At 41.6% G+C, this 16,530-nt stretch overlaps 1 protein-coding gene and 1 non-coding gene across 4 annotated transcripts; one reads left to right on the top strand and one right to left on the bottom strand.

The window, feature by feature from the left end:
• Window positions 1-4,967: 4,967 nt before the first annotated feature.
• Window positions 4,968-15,219, bottom strand: cby1 (chibby 1, beta catenin antagonist). Of its 3 annotated transcripts, XM_014178887.2 has the most exons (6): window positions 15,015-15,213; window positions 14,738-14,874; window positions 14,402-14,508; window positions 13,606-13,711; window positions 13,361-13,473; window positions 4,968-5,409 (listed from the first exon to the last, which is right to left on the bottom strand). In XM_014178887.2, the coding sequence occupies exons 3-6, from the start codon at window positions 14,477-14,479 to the stop codon at window positions 5,329-5,331; spliced, it is 378 nt and encodes a 125-aa protein (XP_014034362.1). In that variant the 5' UTR covers window positions 14,480-14,508; window positions 14,738-14,874; window positions 15,015-15,213; the 3' UTR covers window positions 4,968-5,328.
• A 63-nt stretch (window positions 15,220-15,282) lies between these two features.
• Window positions 15,283-15,355, top strand: trnar-ccu (transfer RNA arginine (anticodon CCU)). The gene has a single exon. It is a non-coding gene; the product is annotated as a tRNA-Arg (tRNA).
• The last annotated feature ends 1,175 nt before the right edge of the window (window positions 15,356-16,530 follow it).

The following is a 16,530-nucleotide window of genomic DNA, read 5'->3' as shown; positions in this document are numbered from 1 at the left end:
TGACAGACTTGTCAACAGACCATTCATATCAGGAAAATACATGCACAGTGTACGGAAATTAAAAATAGCCAATGATAACACAGGTCTGTATGTGCGTTGCTTTACCCAAGCACCGCCATAATAACTTTTGTGGCGGTCATTTTTTCACTAGCAAATGTTGCGTTTATATTTTTGTTCAGTACAGTTCAGACAGACAAGGCATGTGTATTTGTTATTGAAATGATGCAGAACTACGAGAGAGAGAACTTGCATCTCCAGACAAATTACATGTCCAAGATGTTCACATTTTCTATATTGATTCTCCCATTCAAAATGCATCTGACAGATTTGTTTTTCGTATGGGATTCAAGCTCAGCGGCCCCTAAAGCATCTCTTGATCGTCTTCTGACCTGAGCCATAGAGCATGGCCAGTATGATGGAGGATATCCAGGCTGTGTCGCTGTGACCCACGAACAAATCCCTCATCAGCTCTTTGAAGTAGACACTGATGGCTTTGGGGAAGGTGTAGGAGAACCCAAAAACAACGAAACAGCTGAGCAGAACCATCCTACCCCCAGCCACCATCAGGGGGTCCAGCCTCCATCCTCTTGGTTGTACTGATTCACATTGTCCATCAAGAGGATGTTCCTCTCTAGGAGGCAGGAGTGGGGTATGTTAGACAATCCATGTCTCAAATGTGGAATGTATATTGTGGAAGGAGGTACTGTGGCTCACACTGAGTAATAATTGGTCAATTCATAACCAAACAGTCAAAATGCCACTTTGTTTTCCCACTCACACTGGTGCAATGCTTCCTCAATGAACGACTGACTAAGCCTTTGGATTATGATTGTATTTACTGCATTTGTTTACAGTGACTTGGCCTGTTTGAGAAAGCTAATCAGATTGAATTTGTCTGATATGGTGTCTGAGATTGTTGTTAATCACAGTGCGAGAAGCCTGTTACTATAGAATTGTCTCTTGCCACACAGAAGTATGACGTAACTCTTTACTTGATGGGTGGGCTTGTGTGTTTAGGTCTTGAATTAAATATCTGCTTAGTTGCTGGTGTCTGATCTTGACACATTCACTGACCCATTTCACCACAATCTCAAGCATCCCCACCAATAAAAGTACATTTGGAATTAATGGAATCTACAGTTATCCTTCTTTAAGAAAAAGTATCAAAACCTTCTCTCTTGCATGGGTCCTCAGATCCTCAAAAGGTTATATACAGTGCCTTGCGAAAGTATTCGGCCCCCTTGAACTTTTCAACCTTTTGCCACATTTCAGGCCTCAAACATAGAGATATAAAACTGTAATTTTTTGTGAAGAATCAACAACAAGTGGGACACAATCATGAAGTGGAACGAAATTTATTGGATATTTCAAACTTTTTTAACAAATAAAAAACTGAAAAATTGGGCGTGCAAAATTATTCAGCCCCTTTACTTTCAGTGCAGCAAACTCTCTCCAGAAGTTCAGTGAGGATCTCTGAATGATCCAATGTTGACCTAAATGACTAATGATGATAAATAGAATCCACCTGTGTGTAATCAAGTCTCCGTATAAATGCACCTGCTCTGTGATAGTCTCAGAGGTCCGTTTAAAGCGCAGAGAGCATCATGAAGAACAAGGAACACACCAGGCAGGTCCGAGATACTGTTGTGGAGAAGTTTAAAGCCGGATTTGGATACAAAAAGATTTCCCAAGCTTTAAACATCCCAAGGAGCACTGTGCAAGCGATAATATTGAAATGGAAGGAGTATCAGACCACTGCAAATCTACAAAGACCCGGCCATCCCTCTAAACTTTCAGCTCATACAAGGAGAAGACTGATCAGAGATGCAGCCAAGAGGCCCATGATCACTCTGGATGAACTGCAGAGATCTACAGCTGAGGTGGGAGACTCTGTCCATAGGACAACAATCAGTCGTATACTGCACAAATCTGGCCTTTATGGAAGAGTGGCAAGAAGAAAGCCATTTCTTAAAGATATCCATAAAAAGTGTCATTTAAAGTTTGCCACTAGCCACCTGGGAGACACACCAAACATGTGGAAGAAGGTGCTCTGGTCAGATGAAACCAAAATCGAACTTTTTGGCAACAATGCAAAACGTTATGTTTGGCGTAAAAGCAACACAGCTCATCACCCTGAACACACCATCCCCACTGTCAAACATGGTGGTGGCAGCATCATGGTTTGGGCCTGCTTTTCTTCAGCAGGGGCAGGGAAGATGGTTAAAATTGATGGGAAGATGGATGGAGCCAAATACAGGACCATTCTGGAAGAAAACCTGATGGAGTCTGCAAAAGACCTGAGACTGGGACGGAGATTTGTCTTCCAACAAGACAATGATCCAAAACATAAAGCAAAATCTACAATGGAATGGTTCACAAATAAACATATCCAGGTGTTAGAATGGCCAAGTCAAAGTCCAGACCTGAATCCAATCGAGAATCTGTGGAAAGAACTGAAAACTGCTGTTCACAAACGCTCTCCATCCAACCTCACTGAGCTCGAGCTGTTTTGCAAGGAGGAATGGGCAAAAAGTTCAGTCTCTCGATGTGCAAAACTGATAGAGACATACCCCAAGCGACTTACAGCTGTAATCGCAGCAAAAGGTGACGCTACAAAGTATTAACTTAAAGGGGCTGAATAATTTCGCACTGACAATTTCTGTTTTTTATTTGTTAAAAAAGTTTGAAATATCCAATAAATTTCGTTCCACTTCATAATTGTGTCCCACTTGTTGTTGATTCTTCACAAAAAATTACCGTTTTATATCTTTATGTTTGAAGCCTGAAATGTGGCAAAGGGTCAAAGTTCAAGGGGGCCGAATACTTTCGCAAGGCACTGTAGCTACACCATCGAGAGCATCCTGACTGGTTGCATCCCTGCCTGGTATGGCAACTGCTCGGCCTCCGACTAGAGGGTAGTGCGTACGTCCAAGTACATCACTGGGGCCAAGCTTCCTGCCATCCAGGACCTCTATACCAGGCGGTGTCAGAGGAAGGCCCTAGAAATTGTCAGACTCCACCCACCCTAGTCATAGACTGTTCTCTCTGCTACCGCATGGCCAGCGGTACCGGAGCGCCAAGTCTAGAAGCCTCTTGAACCTAAACAGCTTCTACCCCCAAGCCATAAGCCTCCTGAACATCTAATCAAATGGCTACCCAGACTATTTGCATTGCCCCCCGTACCCTCTTTTACGCTACTGCTCTCTGTTTATTATCTATGCATAGTCACTTTAATAACTCTACCTACATGTACATATTACCTCAATTACCTCGACTAACTGGTGCCCCTGCACATTGACTTTGTATCAGTACCCCCTGTATATAGCCTCGCTATTGTTATTTTACTGCTGCGCTTTAATTATTTTTTAGTATTTTGGGGGCTATTTCTCTTAACCAAAAATGCAGTTAAGGGCCTGTGTAACAGTATGGCTTCCGTCCCTCTCCTCAACCTGGGCTTGAACCAGGGACCCTCTGCGCACATCAACAACTGACACCCCATGAAGCATCGTTACCCATCGCGCCACAAAAGCTGCGGCCCTTGCAGAGCAAGGGGAACAACTACTTCAGGTCGCAGAGCGAGTGACGTCACCTGATTGAAACGCTATTAGCGCGCACCAACGCTAATTAACTAGCCATTTCACATCGGTTACACTTGTAAGTAAGCATTTCACTGTACGGTCTACACAAATCAAATTTATTTATATAGCCCTTCTTACATCAGCTGATATATCAAAGTGCTGTACAGAAACCCAGCCTAAAACCCTAAACAACAAGCAATGCAGGTGTAGAAGCACGGTGGCTAGGAAAAACTCCCTAGAAAGGCCAAAACCTAGGAAGAAACCTAGCGAGGAACCAGGCTATGAGGGGTTGCCAGTCCTTTTCTGGCTGTGCCGGGTGGAGATTATAACAGAACATGGCCAAGATATTCAAATGTTCATAAATGACCAGCATGGTCAAATAATAGTAATCACAGGTCAGGGTTCCATAGCCGCAGGCAGAACAGTTGAAACTGGAGCAGCAGCACGGCCAGGTGGACTACGGAAGAAAATAAAATGTATGAAAATGTATGAAATGTATGCCTTCACTACTGTAAGTCGCTCTGGATAAGAGCGTCTGCTAAATGACTAAAATGTAAATGTAAGGAGTCATCATGCCAGGTAGTCCTGAGGCATGGCCCTAGGGCTCAGGTCCTCCAAGAGAGAAAGAAATAATTAGAGAGAGCATACTTAAATTCACACAGGACACCGGATAAGACAGGAGAAATACTCCAGATGTAACAGACTGACCCTAGCCCCCCCGACACAAACTACTGCAGCATAAATACTGGAGGCTGAGACAGGAGTGGTCAGGAGACACTGTGGCCCCATCCGATGATACCCCCGGACATGGCCAAATAGGACAGATATAACCCCACCCACTTTGCCAAAGCACAGCCCACTGTTGTATATACCCGATGTATTCAGCGCATGTGACAAATAACATTTGATTTGACATTGTTAAACACATGGCAAAAACATTACAGGAATGTTACAGTAAAGAATTTTAGCTGAATAATAGTCTGCAATATATGCAGTATGTATAATAAAATAAACTGCTGGAGACATCTGCTATCATCACTGAAACCAGCTTGTTTTTCAGCTACATAATTAAATAGCCTACCTCTAACGACATTCTTCACATTCAGCATCTGGTGTAACAATATTGTAGTAGTTACATTGTAATAACAATCTTACCTGACCTGTGACAGAAAACCACAGGGATCCAAGAGATGGTAGAAATATCCAGAGATACAGTTCTGAAGATGGAGACCTGTTGAATTTGTGACCTCCACAATCTGTGGATTTCACCCCCCCCCCCCCCACCCCATTCTTGCCAGTTTCCATCAGACGTTGGTCTAAGCTCGCATTAGTATGGGCACTTGCATACTAATACAGACATGTATGCAAACAAAACATAACTACATTTCATAAAGTAAAAACCTTTTAATAAAGTAGAAAGGATATGAAAACAAATATTCAAATACACACAGCTGCCAAAACCATACACACACAGGACGTTGAATATAAATCCTAGTATTCTAAAATAGTTCAGCACTGATACGATAATGCTTACAAAAGTTAATGAATCAAAGAAATTCATTTTTATAAAAGGATAGGGCACATTTAAACTCTCATACCTTCAATGATTTAAAATCCATATAACGATAAATCAAATTTTACAGTACAGTTGGTCACTAACACTGCCATCCCTTATCTATACCCTTCCTCATTCCTCTTAAATCATTCCTTTTCAAGTGTCACTGGGAACCCGTCTTCAGTTTTCTATTCATCACTTCTTCCTTCGACTGTAATTTTTCACCTCCTCCAGTTCCTTCTCCATCAGGTGAGACTCTGCAGTGGTTTCTGACAACTTAAGGGAAAGGAAATCAGTTACTAATATTCTAATATTCTAAGCCGTTCTTTATATTTTTAACTAAGTTAACATGGAATTGTTTTAAGATGGTCATAACATGGATCATTTAGCTATTGGATTTAGAATTTTAGGACCCCTTTAAGGTAATTATTTTTTTTATAATTTGATAAAATATTGAATTTGGCCTTTACTACTATAGCCAAAATAAACACATTTAATAACACATTCATAAATGGCAAAAAAGACAAACACCGCTGTAGCTCTGCCACTTTTCACCGCAGATGCGGAAGGGCGACATTGGCGGATGCGGTGGATTGAGACTCAGCCAATGCAAACTGACAGATTTTGATGGGGATTTTTGTATTATGTTCATTAGATTGACGCACGGGTGCATCAATATAGTCTCAAGGAAAAAGGGAGTGTAGCCCTTATTTCTCACTGCCAAAAACACATATCATTTTAACTTAAGAGCACCCCAAGAAAACATTACCAAATTAAACTCTTAAATCAATTGTTATAATATTATAATGTGGCGGGCGAATTGGGCGTCTACTCGTCCCTCTGCAGGGCACATTTCATCCCTGAAAACTTCCACAGCTATCAACAATGGAAGGAGTGCTGAAGCAAGAAGTTGCTTCTCAAAGTGGATGCTGTCCCTTCCATCATGTGGCGTCTAAAGCATCTCAAACAGCCAGCACCACCAGCAGCGCCCAAGCATTATCATGGGCTTCAGTGAGCATGTAAGTCAACCTGGTAAGTGAAAGAGTTAGCTTGCTACCTCTATGCTAATGTTTGCTTGCTATAGTGCATTTAGCTCACAGCTTTCATCTAAATAACAATGATTCAAATTGTTTAATAGTCAAATGTACAGGGTTGCAGGTAGCCTAGCTGTTAAGAACGTTGAGCCAGTAACCGAAAGGTCATTGGTTTGAATCCCAGAGCCGACTAGGTGAACAATCTGTCGATGTGCCTTTGAGCAAGGCATTTAACCATCATTGCTCCTGTAAGTCGCTCTGGATAAGAGTGTCTGCTAAATGACTAAAATGTAAATGTGATTGCAGGGTACAGTGAAAATCTTAGGCTTCGAGCTCCTGCAATGTTTTATCGGAGCTTGAGGCGAGGCGCCCTCTGTCGGTGCCATCTTAGCCAAGATAAAAACTAACCAAATGTAGACATGTCTGCCAGCTGTTGGTCGCTAACTGCTGATGCTGTCATACTATAGATAGTACAAGCCAATGGGAAAGAGTAGTGTTGGTGATTGTGGGGGCTGCACGTTGCGATAATTTGACCATTTTGTGGCTCCAGGGGAGTTTTCTATAAAGCCTGCCGATTGTGGGTTCATCCGAAATGTCATTTTGGAGATGCCCCAGAGCCATGCCTTCTCTGGAGGGGTGGATTGTGGATTTTGCTCATTGGGAAAGTAATTGTTTTAAATCTTAGGATTAATGTTGTCACAGTTACTTCTTGTTGAAGAGGCAGCTGCTAACATTAGTTTGCTATAGCTAGCTATCCTCTTCCTCCATTTCTGAATGAATTTGGGCTATTTGTTTTCCGCTAGCAAAATAAGTGAGCTATATTTTGTTAGTGTACTGCAATATGTCGATAACACAGCTTAGTTTGACACTGGTATGGGCTAGTAAATATCCTAAACCTAGCCAGCTAGACATGAAGCTAAAACCAGGGAGAGTGAGGAGAGAATTCACTTTCTGCTTCATCTGCTGCTGGCTAGCTAACCTTCACTCAAATACATATTTCCACATATAATTTATGAAATAATATTTTTATTCTATAAAGATTGTAATTTAGTCAATATGTTGTGAATATTGTAGAAAAGTTTTCCACACTAAAAAGTGAAGTGCCACTTACAGTTTATCATGTACAGTGCATTCAAAAAGTATTCAGACCCCTTGACTTTTTCCACACTGTTACATTACAACATTCTAAAAATGATTAAAAATATTTTCCCCCTCAATCTATACACAATACCCCATAATGACAATGCGAAAACAGGTTAATAGAAATTTTTGCACATTTATTACAAATAAAAAAATGGAAATAATCACATTTACTTAAGTATTTAGACCCTTTATTCAGTACTTTGTTGAAGCACCTTTGGCAGCGATTACAGCCTCGAGTCTTCTTGGGTATGACGCTACAAGCTTGGCACACCTGTATTTGGGGAGTTTCTCCCCATTATTCTCTGCAGATCCTCTTAAACTCTGTCAGGTTGGATGGGGAGCGTCGCTATACAGCTATTTTCAGGTCTCTCCAGAGATGTTCGATCGGCTTCAAGTCCGGGCTCTGGCTGGGCCACTCAAGGACATTCAGAGACTTGTCCCGAAGCCACTCCTGCGTTGTCTTGGCTGTGTGCTTAGGGTTGTTGTCCTGTTGGAAGGTGAACCTTCGCCCCCGTCGGAGGTCTTGAGCGCTCTGGAGCAGGTTTTCATCAAGGATCTCTCTGTACATCTTTCCTTCGATCCTGACTAGTCTCCCAGTCCCTGCCGCTGAAAAACCCCACAGCATGATGCTTTAACCACCATGCTTCACCGTCGGGATGGTGCCAGGTTTCCTCCAGATGTGACGCTTGGCATTCAGGCAAAATAGTTCAATCTTGGTTTCATTAGACCAGAGAATCTTGTTTCTCATGTTCTGAGAGTCCTTTAGGTGCCAGTGGGCTGTCATGTGCCTTTTAATGAAGAGTGGCTTCCGTCTGGCCAGGCTACCATAACGGCTTGATTGGTGGAGTGCTGCAGACATGGTTGTCCTTCTGGAAGGTTCTCCCATCTCCGCAAAGGAACTCTGGAGCTCTGTCAGCTCTCTGACCAAGGCCCTTCTCCCCCGATTGCTCAGTTTGGCGGGTGGACAGCTCTAGAAAGAGTCTTGGTGGTTCCAAACTTCTTCCATTTAAGAATGGAGGCCACTGTGTTCTTGGGTACCTTCAATGCGGCAGACATGTTTTGGTACCCTTCCCCAGATCTGTGCCTAGACACAATCCTGTCTCGGAGCTCTACGGACCATTCCTTCAACCTCATGGCTTGGTTTTGCTCTGACATGCACTGTCAACTGTGGTACCTTATATATACACACAGGTGTGTGCCTTTTCAAATCATGTCTAATCAATTGAATTTACCACAGGTGGACTCCAAGGATGATCAATGGAAACAGGATGCACCGGACCTCAATTGAGTCTCATAGCAAAGTGTCTGAATACTGTAAATGTTTTTTTTTTAATTTATACATTTGCAAAACATTCTAAAAACCTGTTTTCACTTCGTCAACATGGGGTATTGTGTGTAGATTGATGAGGGAAAACATTTATTTAATCCCTTTTAGAGTAAGGCTGTAATGTAACAAAATGTGGGAAAAGTGAAGGGGTCTAAATACTTTCCGAATTTAGACTCCTTAATATTAGCTCATATACAGCACCAACAACATAAATATCTGTTATGGTCCATTATCTGCTACCTGGACATTAAAGGCTCCTATAAATATCTCTAATGGCCTATACTCCGAGTTGCTATTCACTATTTTGCCACCGTGGGGGGAAACATGGGGGAGTTCTCATTAGGGGCATCATTTGGGTATGGCATACCCTAGCTCAATACCAAAAATGTAAAGTAGGCAACAACAAAAAATACAAAAATATGAGAATAAATCATTCCAATCCTGATTAAAATCCAACGGCTGATAAGCGTACTGGGTGCTGGATTTACTGAGTGGCTGGCTTTAGGACCATGCAGAGCATCGCGTGATGGCTCCGACAGAGATGGTTGCCTCGCTTCAAATTCTTAGGAAACTATGCAGTATTTGGTTTTTTTACGTAAACTCAGCAAAAAGAGAGAACGCCCCTTTTTCAGGACCCTGTCTTTCAAAGATATTTCATAAAAATCCATATAACTTCACAGATCTACAGGGAGGAGGTGAGGGCACTCGGAGTGTGGTGTCAGGAAAACAACCTCTCACTCAACGGCAACAAAACAAAGGAGATGATCGTGGACTTCAGGAAACCGCAGAGGGAGCACCCCCATCCACATCGACGGGACAGCAGTGGAGAAGGTGGAAAGTTTTAAATTCCTAGGCGTACACATAAAAGACAAACTGAAATGGTCCACCCACACAGTCAGGAGGCTGAAGAAATTTGGCTTGCCACCCAAAACCCTCACAAACTTTTACAGATGCACAATCGAGAGCATCCTGTCGGGCTGTATCACAGCCTGGTACGGCAACTGCACCACCCTCAACAGCAAGCCTCTCCAGAGGGTGGTGCGGTCTGCACGCATCACTGGGGGCAAACTACCTGCCCTCCATGACACCTACAGCACCCGATGTCACAGGAAGGCCAAAAAGATCATCAAGGACATCAACCACCCGAGCCACTGCCTGTTCACCCCACTATCATCCAGAAGGCGAAGTCAGAACAGGTGCATCAAAGCTGGGACCGAGAGATTGAAAAACAGCTTCGATCTCAAGGCCATCAGACAGCTAAACAGCCATCACTAACTCAGAGGGTGCTGCCTACTTTGAGACCCAATCACTGGCCACTTTAATAAATGGATCACTAATCACTTCATACAATGCCACTAAATAATGCCACTTTAATAATGTTTGCATATCTTACATTACTCATACCACATTTATATACTGTATTTTATACCATCTATTGTACCTTGCCTATGCCACTCGGCCATCGCTCATCCATATACTTATACGTACATATTCTCATTCACCCGTTTAGATTTGTGTGTATTAGGTTGTTGTTGGGGAATTGTTAGAATACTTGTTAGATATTACTGCACTGTCGGAACTAGAAGCAAAAGCATTGCGCTACACTCGCATTAACATCTGCTAACTAATGTGTATGTGACAAATACAATTTGAAAGCAGCTGCGCCTTTTGTCTCACTTTTAGAAAGCAGAAACCTTGCCCGTTTGCCTTGCTATAACAAATGTGCATTGTCATGCAGTGACAGAATGATAGGCCTAATTCAGATAATGAAAATCATTAATGATTTCTTAGTTGGGCTAACTTTTTTTGAACTTCTTGCTGTTGACCTACTTCATCATCATCATCCTCATCCTCTGCCTGCATCCCTAATCCCTACCCACCGCTCACTCCATCAATCTTGGTTGTTCATCTTTCTAAATTAAAATGTGATATTCTTACAGATCAATCCGGCTGGCAAGATCATTAAACATTGCTAAGTTATTTAGCTGTAGTGTGGATTTATGGCAGTTTTTCTAAATATAAATCAGCACCCAGATATTGTATTGCCTACGCAGTAGTTGAACTATCAGACTAGCTGGCAGGTGGAAAAATCTGCGCGAGCCACCCCCTCGTTGGATACTGTTACAATGAATATTGTCTGAGCTGCCTTGTTGATACAACGCTTCAATATTCACTGAATGTTTCTCTTCCCTGGCGAATAATGCAGACAGGAAAATTAAAACATTTGGGGGAAGCGCATGAGACAACGGCAGTCATAGTACACTTTATGCACTGTTCCACAAGGGTGGCTTCATATACAGTAGTTTATAGCAGGGGGTCGGTAACCTTTCTCATGTGGAGTGCCAATTTACAATTGATCCTACCATTTCTAAAGATTTGCGAGCCACGTATGATTTAAATATAGGCCTACGCATTGTAAGCTACTTAACTGTGCCCAAAAAATGTCTAACTGCCCACAAACTAAATAATGATATAGCTGGTTACTAGTCAGAGGCGCCATCCATTCAGCACCAAGCCACGGAGCTCCACTATGCCTACCTGTACTGAGGCGCTGAATCTTTGCCAAGATATGCCACACCTGTCAGGTAGATGGATTGTCAAAGAAGCCAATTAAACAGCGTGATCATTACACAGATGCACCTTGTGCTTGGAACAATAAAAGGCCACTCTAAAATGTGCAGTTTTGTCACACAGCACAATGCCACAGATGTCTTAAGTTTCAATGTCACATGCACAAGTACAGTGAAATGACTTTCTTGCAAACTCAAAACCCAAAAATGCAATAATCAATAACAATGTAATACTAGAAATAAAAAAGAAATATGAAAAACACAATGAGTAAGTAAGCATACAATATACAGGGTCAGTTCCAATACCATATTTACAATGTGCAGGGATGCTGGTGTGATGGAGGTAGATATGTATAGGGGTAAGATGACAAGGCATCAGGATATAAGATAAACAGAGTAGCAGCAGCTTGCATGTGAGTGGGTGACTCTACACATTCGCACACCAATGATCACACCTGTCAGGTGGATGGATTATCTTGACAAAGGAGAAATGCTCACTAACACGAATGTAAACAAACTTGTGCACCAAATTTGAGAGAAATAAGCTATTTGTGCGTATGGACCATTTCTGGGATCTTTTATTTCAGCACTTGAAACATGGGACCTGGGCATAAAATGTACTTTTTGGTCCACCAGCCACTGTGGCAAGTAGATTTTTTTAAAATCTACCAGACACTCAGATTTTTTACCAGCCAAAATATTTTTGTTCTGCTAAAATTACACCAACACACACAAAAAAAAAACAGATGAGCATGCTCTGTAATGTTTCTTAAACAAATGCATTACTAGTAAGAAGTAGTGTGGTATATTGTTTAATTTCATGTTTTGTGAGTCTTAACCAAAATATCACAGATGAGACAAAAATGTTCAGGTTACCGTGCTAACTTGACTTAAGTCATTTTTGTGCTGGTGAGATTGAGTCTACCTAGTAGAAGTCTTCTCTTCCCAACAGTTTACACTCTAACATGGAAAAACAACCTAGCTTGTGAACGAAACAATGTAAATAGGCAAAAAAGCCAACGACAAAGTCTCTCTTCAGTAGACTTTCATTTCAAGTAAATTAGACCAACTTTTAAGCCTGTGCGCAGCTTTTAACATGTGCACAGCCCCCAGCCAGACAATGTTGGCAAAGGGTGGCTACTTTGAAGAAACTCAAATATAAAATATATTTTGTTTTGTTTGACACTTTTTTGGGTTACTACATGATTCCACATGTGTTATTTAATAGTTTTGATGTCTTCACTATTATTCTACAATGTAGAAAATAGTAAAAAATTAAGAAAAACCCTTGAATGAGTAGGCGTATCCAAACTTTTGACTGGTACTGTATGTATATATATTTTTTTCCCCCTTCTCTCTATTCTTCTTACATAATTAGCCCAGAACGATTTTTGCGTTATTACATACAGCTGGAAAGAACTTTTGGATATCAGAGAGGCGGTAACTCACCAGCATTCCGACCAGAAATACGACTTTCCAGAATTAGATCCTTTGTTTATACCCCCCAATTTGTCCCTTTAACTGGTCCAAGACGTCGCCGGCGGAGAAGAGGTATTCAGAGTGGACTTCTAGTCCGACTCAGGAGGCATGCATACCATCCACCATTTCCGATTATATTACTCGCCAATGTTCAGTCCCTGGACAATAAAGTATACGGGCTCAGGGTGATTTGATTTGACCACCCTCCAACGTGGCTGGTGAAATAGACATCTTACCTGCCAATGGCAAAATTTTAGGCCCTGCATTGGACCAACACTTTACATGTTGCATTTATATTTTTGTTCAGTGTACTTAAAAAAACACTTCAACCAGTAAAATGGCTCTTTGGCTAGCTTTGCTACAGCCTATTTCAATGAGTGTTCACATTCTAACATAGAATGCTGCATTCAAATAGGTATAGGTATTTCGCAACGATCACAAACAAATATAATCTTAACGGTTGTTCAAGCAATAATCAAAACAACATTGTAAGCCAACTTTGTTTAAGTAATAACTAAGTAAATCTGGGCTATGGTGAATGGGCGCAGACAGTGAAGGGCAGTTGTTTCCCCCCAACGTGTCTGTTGTACTTGTTTATGACGTGAATAGTGACTGAGGATAAAAAAAGGGAGTCCCTTTTTCAATCTGCAACTGTATGGCTGATGATAACTCACCATGTCCAACAGGAGGTCAATCTTCAGCCTCAGTAGGTTGTTCTCCTCTTCAAGCTGTAAGTTCCTCTTTTTTAGTCTCTGCACCTCCTTCCCTGATGCATTCCCTCCTGACTCTGGGGGCAAGAAACAAAACACATGAAGAAAAACAAAAAGGAAATACCAGTGGGGATCAGATAGATCAGATGTCTTACAGTAGCAGTGCAGACAATGCTGCTTTCTACTGCATTTAAGTGAAGATCAGTTACCTGCAATCCATTGTCCCTCTTCAAATTTCAAGCTCTGCCCCCCGATGTTCATTACAGGGGCTCCATATTCAAGACCCAGCTCTATTTCCCTCGTAGACCGATCCAACTAGACCCAACAAATGACCCAACGAAGGGGTGATTAATTACACAGACTAACTTCAGATAACCGACAACAGATGCACATAGAGCTCCACAGTGGAGGTGTCATAATACCTAGAAAATCTATCGATCAAACAGGGAAATGGTTCCAATCGTTTTCCACCATTCATTTCTTCCCATAGGGGATTTTAGAAACAGTTCAAATAAGGGCTGTGTTTCGTGTAGGCTTACCCTGTCATGAGGTTTTTATAACCTTGTAAATATTTATCGGACAATGTTACTTGTATCAATATATTCAGGTCTATTTAGTCTCAGATTTGAGGGGGTAAATACAGGCGAATATATTGTTAAGTCACTTTGTCCTTATTTTAAATGTTTCTAAAATCTCCTACGGGAAAAATGAATTGTGGAAAAACGATTGGAACCATTTCCGTATTTGATTGCTAGGTTATGGGTATTATGACATACTGTGGTGTAATACTCTATAACGGGGTTTCCTAAACTCAGTCCTGGCCCCGACCCCTACACAGTTGATTCAAATAACCAACTTATCATCCAGCTTGATTATTTGAATCAGCTGTATAGTGCTATGGCAAAAACACTAAACGTGGCCCCAGCCCAGGACCAAGTTTGGGAAACCCTGCTCTGGTACACAAGAATGTGTTTGCGGATCACAGGGGAATTTTGATCAACTCACCGTGTGCAGATTGGAGAGAGAAACAGACTTGCGAGGAGGGGTCTTCTTTGGACTGAAGGTGTTGCCAAAAAACGGCATCTTCTTAATCAGCGGCGTTATAGATAGCTCTGAAGTGAGATAAATATAGATTGTGGAAGATTAATGTTGGATTCATAACTTCTTATTTTGCAGCTTTGGAAATAATCAAGTAGCGTTAACTAGCTACGTAACGCGTTAGCTATGACTAATAGCATTGCCAGCTAGCCAAGGCTACCAACAGCTAACGTTACGCCACTATCTTTGCTGTTTTGATGAAGTTTCTAGCTTAATCAGCTACTGCACAGCGCTAATATTTACCTTATTCCTTATCATTGGTTAGCAAAGGCTTCCCTTCTCTTTTTCGCCCAGCTAGGTGATTTTTAGCCGTTTTTTTTCACACATGCAGGTTACTGCGCAAGATCCATTTTGCCCCAACCGGGTAATAACGGAAGAATCTACAAATGGCAGCACAGCATTTGAGTTGGATGATATCAAATAATGATACAATGTTATGAAAGTTTACTTTAACTACATACAATTCGATTCTATATAATATGACCAAGTCTAGGTTTGATCCTTGTAATAATGTAAATACCTGATCAATACCCCTGCTGTTGAGTTTAAGTGGAATAGTCTGTCAATGTGAACGTATCACCATGGTGATAGCGTCACTTTGTGGTTATTTACAGAAAGCTTCGATCGAACTGTTTTCCCCGAGAAATAGTTTTCTGTGTGTCATTACTCGATTGTCTACAGTTTTATCACCGCATACAAAAAGTCGTTTCCGTCATTGTTACTATATTCTTCCTGGTTATCACAAATATTCATTTCATAAAGGCCTAACCCCGCCCATTTCACAACTAGCCCCAGTGGCCTAATGGATAAGGCACTGGCCTCCTAAGCCAGGGATTGTGGGTTCGAGTCCCATCTGGGGTGAATTGTTTTTGTCCATGGAATTGTTCAAAGCCGTGTCAACAAGTAAATACAATGCTTATTATCAACATGGCAAATGGCTTAAAAACGTACATTGATAATTTCAATCAAATTAACAATGTACTTACATATATATATATGCATATACTTCTCTCTATATATATATGCACACATTATGAATCTTGTCAAAACATTTACAAGGATTGTAGTTGGAAATGTATATCCAAAGTCATCCTACAAAGGATCAATTGATGATTCTCATGTAGCCTCATTGCTGACCACACCGCTCGCGGGGAGGGTTGCAAAATAAATATACACAAGTTATTCAATCATTGCACCCACACTGCTCGCGCGCCAAGGAGCGTTTGCTTTGCAAAGCGATAAAATAGAAGTCAGTTCTATTTGTGACGCTGTACGTGGTGCAAGTTCCGCCTCTCCCATCTCTGCGGCCGGTTTGGCTACGGTGTAACATGCTGAACAGATCACATGTGCGCATGCGTCCACGTGTACATGTTGATTTTGTCCACCCACACCAGACGGGATCAGGACATGCAGGTTGAAATATCAAAACAAACTCTGAACCAGCTATATAACTATATCTGAACCAACTCAGGTCCTGTATGTATCTAACTGACCCGCTCTGCCCTTTCTTCGCCATTTACCCGTTGTTGTCTTAGCTCTCCTGATCAACACCTGTGATTGCTTTATGCCTCTCTCTGTCAATATGCCTAGTCTACTGCTGTCTTGGCTAGTTTTTATTGCTTTATTTCACTGTAGAGCCCTCAGTCCCACTCAAATTGCCTTAGATAGCTATTTAGTCCCACCCCACACACCTATGTTAATTGATAACTCCAGAGACGAAACCTCTCATCATCACGCAATGCATAGGTTTACCTCCACTGTACTCACATCCTACCATACCCTTGTCTGTACATTATGCCTTGAATCTATTCTACCACACCCAGAAATCGGCTCCTTTTATTCTCTGTCCCCAATGCACTAGACGAGCAGTTCTTATAGCCTTAACCCATACCCTTATCCTACTCCTCCTCTGATCCTCTGGTGATGTAGAGGTTAACCCAGGCCATGTAACCCCCAGTTCCATTCCTATTCCCCAGGCGCTATCATTTGTTGACTTCTGTAACCGTAAAAGTCTTGGTTTCATGCATGTTAACATC

This window comes from Salmo salar, chromosome ssa28 (assembly GCF_905237065.1).
Source record: "Salmo salar chromosome ssa28, Ssal_v3.1, whole genome shotgun sequence".
Taxonomy (NCBI): Eukaryota; Metazoa; Chordata; class Actinopteri; order Salmoniformes; family Salmonidae; genus Salmo; species Salmo salar.
This window is presented reverse-complemented; position numbering and strand designations above follow the sequence as displayed.